The sequence below is a fragment of the Camelus ferus genome, chromosome 9 (assembly GCF_009834535.1).
Source record: "Camelus ferus isolate YT-003-E chromosome 9, BCGSAC_Cfer_1.0, whole genome shotgun sequence".
Classification (NCBI taxonomy): Eukaryota; Metazoa; Chordata; class Mammalia; order Artiodactyla; family Camelidae; genus Camelus; species Camelus ferus.
Genome location: NC_045704.1, coordinates 8,054,558 through 8,057,929, shown reverse-complemented (window position 1 = coordinate 8,057,929; position 3,372 = coordinate 8,054,558). Strand labels below are relative to the sequence as shown.

The window sequence follows — 3,372 nt, the reverse complement described above, 5'->3', positions numbered from 1 at the left end:
ACTGAATGCCACAGGAATGAAGACTCAGAACCTGACGTCAAAATTCCCCTTGGCTTACCTAAATTCAGTGGCATGACTGTGATAATATTAGTTATCCACTTTTTTAAGCCATTCTTCAACTTCCCCCCCTCCTAACAGCTCCCCTAAGAAAGCGTGTATTCTGAGCCGACATCTTCTGGAGAGGTGGCATCGCTTCAGAATGTAAGTAGTTCCTCCAAAGTGTCTTTTACCCAAAGCCTAAGGAGATACTAAAAGAATATTATTACATAGGGTTTTCCACCACCGATAATACATTTTAGATTAAAGTGTATATGTGTACTTTTTTCTTTATGTTACAAAAATTTTATTTGTAAAGAAAGGATGAGTTCTCTAAAGATACCTGCTTTTGTGCAAATTTGGAGCAAGAAGACTGAGACAAGTAAAGAGAGATGCATCCATTGAAACAGCGGAATGAGAGAAAGAAATCAGCTAGTTATTTTCACCTATGAAGAATTTATGAGTTTTCCAGCTAAGCAATAATATTATACGTGTGGTGGTCCTTAGACACTGTGGAAAAAGGCAAAGTTACTTGAATTCAGCCTTGCAAAACAATAGCTCCTTGTCTATTGACAAATTATACTACAGGGATGCTGAACCGTTAAAGACATTTCTGGACACAGTCTGTCAAAACGAATTCCAACCACCCATGAAACCTGATAGTGACTGGGGTGTTTTTGTCAGAAGGAATACACAGGAGAAAATTGACAAAACTCCATTTTACAAAGTTTGTGACAAGCCAAGTCATGGATCCTTTAATACAGAAAAAGAAAATGGAGCATTATCCCCCAGAAGGTACCTTTGTTAATGTCAAAATCACCAATGCCTGGCAGAACAGGGCTACTAGAAAACCAAGGCGGGAAGAGGAAAAAATGCTATCATCTGGTCCTGAGATGAATGAGGACTCCCTGAAAGAAAACAACCGTGTACTAAACAAGAAATTGAAGACAGACTCCTTTGAGCATATGAGCAGCAAAAGAAAGAAACCATTGCAATTACAAGATCAAAAAAAGCATAGGAAAAGCACAGAAATTCGAAACGTGGACCTTCATGCAGGACTACTTCTGCTGAAAAGCCTAACTTAGATGAGACTGTTCTTTCAATCCAGGGTGTCTCTTCCAAAAGAAGTTTGGCATTTCCATCAGAACAGATACACAGCCATGATGGCCCAAGACGGAATGGACCCCAGGTGCCCATGACACTCACCCAGAACAAGTATGGCCAGGCTCCCCCAGTTCGGGAAACACTTGTTATGTGGATGCACATTTACAGTCACTGTTTGCAATTCCATCATTTGTTGATGCCTTCCTCATGCGGGGCGTCCCCTGGGAGAAAATCCCCTTTGACACTCTTACGATTCGCTTGAGCCAGCGACTTGTTTTAAAGGACATTTTTAACATGCGGATCAGGGAAGAGTTGCTTGTAAATATTAAAAGTGCCGTTTCAGGGACATTCTCTGGCAGCTTGCAGAGTGACGCTCGTGAGTTTTTAGGTTACTGTTTAGATCAGCTGAAAGCCAACATGGAAAACTTAAACACCACTTTGAAGACTGAGCGAGAAACTGCGGATGAAAATTCCTCTCCACAGATGTATGCTGGTCATGCTGCCACCACAACGCCTGTTTGTCCTGTTGTTGCTAATTCTGAGTTTGAATTTCAGCGCTCCGTTATTTGCAAAGCCTGTGGACAGCTTGTTCTGAAGAGAGAACCAAGTAATTATCTCTCTGTCAACCTACCCCAAGAACCAAAACTGCTTCCTTTCTCCACTCAAAATTCTTTTGATCTTTAGAGAGGAGGAACCTGAGCGTGACTGTAAGAAGCACATGTCACAGGGCACAGCTTCAGCGGGCTTGCCGGGGTCCTCGGCGTTCATCGGAAGCGCTGTAGCTATAATGATGTTCGGTTGCGGTGGAAGATAACCAGCAGGTGGATATCCCCAGATGCCTAAGCTCGTCCTCTCGTTGCAGTGAGAGCACCAAACCACCTTTTCCTGTTGCCCGTAATGCACCAGGAGCCAAGGGGTGGAAGTGGTGGTGACATTTCTCTCTATTCTGACCCACTTGCAAAATACTTACCTCCTGCTCCTGCAAATGAGGGCCTTTTGGTATACGGCTTAGCACCCAGGGAAGAAAGCCTACGTAAGTGGGGACAAATGCCGCACGGAATAGAAGTTGAGACTGTCTCCTGTCGCTTTGACCTTGTTTATGGGCTGAAATGTGTCTCTTAGCAAAAAATTCATGTTTGAAATCTTAACCCCAGTGCCTCAGAGCGTGACTGTATCTGGAGACAGGGTCTTCACAGGGGTCCGTAAGTTTAACTGAGGTCAGTGAGGTGGGCCTTAATCCAATATTACTGGCTCTTTGTAAGAAGAGCAAACTTGGACGCAGACACACACAAAGGAAAGACAAAGGAAGGACGCAGAGAGAGGACGGGTGGCCCCCTACAAGCCAAGGAGAGAGGCCTGGAACAGATCCTCCCCTCGTGGGCTCAGAAAGGTTCCACCCTTCTGCTGCCTTGACCACAGACTTGCAGCCTGCAGGCCGCGCAGCAGCGCGCTCTGTCCCCTAAGCCACCCAGCCTGCCCCCTCCATATGGCCTCCGAACGCCGGCAGGAGTGCGGCGGGGCCTGAGTCGGTTGGTCTGACATCAGAGGACATGCCTAGAATTGAGGGGGTCGGGGTGGCTGCTGCTGCCCAGCCCAGAGATGAAAAGTTAACAGAAGATGAGGTGAGACAGGTAAGGTTCAGTCTCCTGAGGAACAAGGACTGGACTCCCCTCAACAAGATAAAGACCATTTAGCTCCTAGAAACACGGGCAGGTGGCAAAGGGACCACAGGATGGGCCCCTGAAGAAAGAAGTTGATGAAATCCAAGCATGAGCTCACACCCACGAGAGGAAGGAGGACTCGGGCACCAAGCATAACTTTTCCCTTGACAACATCTCTCTCAGTTCATCCATCTCACCCAAATGTCACTTCATTCTTAGCTCTTTCCCCGACTCTGACATCTGTGGTGGGGTTTTGTTTGTTTGTTTGGTGTTTAAGTTTTCATCTCCCAGTTGCAAGACATAAAGACGAGGTGGTAGTTGAACTCGGGGAAAGGAGGGACCCAGAAGGCTTTTCACTTCCCCATTTGGGAACAGGGTGAGCGTGTTTGGATTCAGATGAGGGACGGCTGTATGATCTCAGGGAGGAAGGTGTTGTTTCTGCCATCATTTGGAATTCAAAGTTTGGAAGAGGCCCATCTTCAGGGCTAGACTGTGGAAGGGAGTATGGGAGAGATTTAATCTAACACCCATTTTGATCCTCTTCCAGCATGCCTTGCGTTGCAAAGACAGG

The 3,372-nt window shown here is 46.2% G+C and overlaps 1 protein-coding gene across 1 annotated transcript; it reads left to right on the top strand.

Moving 5' to 3' along the window:
* Positions 1 to 360: 360 nt before the first annotated feature.
* Positions 361 to 2,072, top strand: USP29 (ubiquitin specific peptidase 29). Its single transcript, XM_032487359.1, is given in 9 exon segments — positions 361 to 422; positions 424 to 783; positions 825 to 898; positions 901 to 1,052; positions 1,055 to 1,229; positions 1,232 to 1,817; positions 1,819 to 1,847; positions 1,850 to 1,939; positions 1,942 to 2,072. Coding segments are annotated over 9 exon segments (1,659 nt in total).
* Positions 2,073 to 3,372: the final 1,300 nt, after the last annotated feature.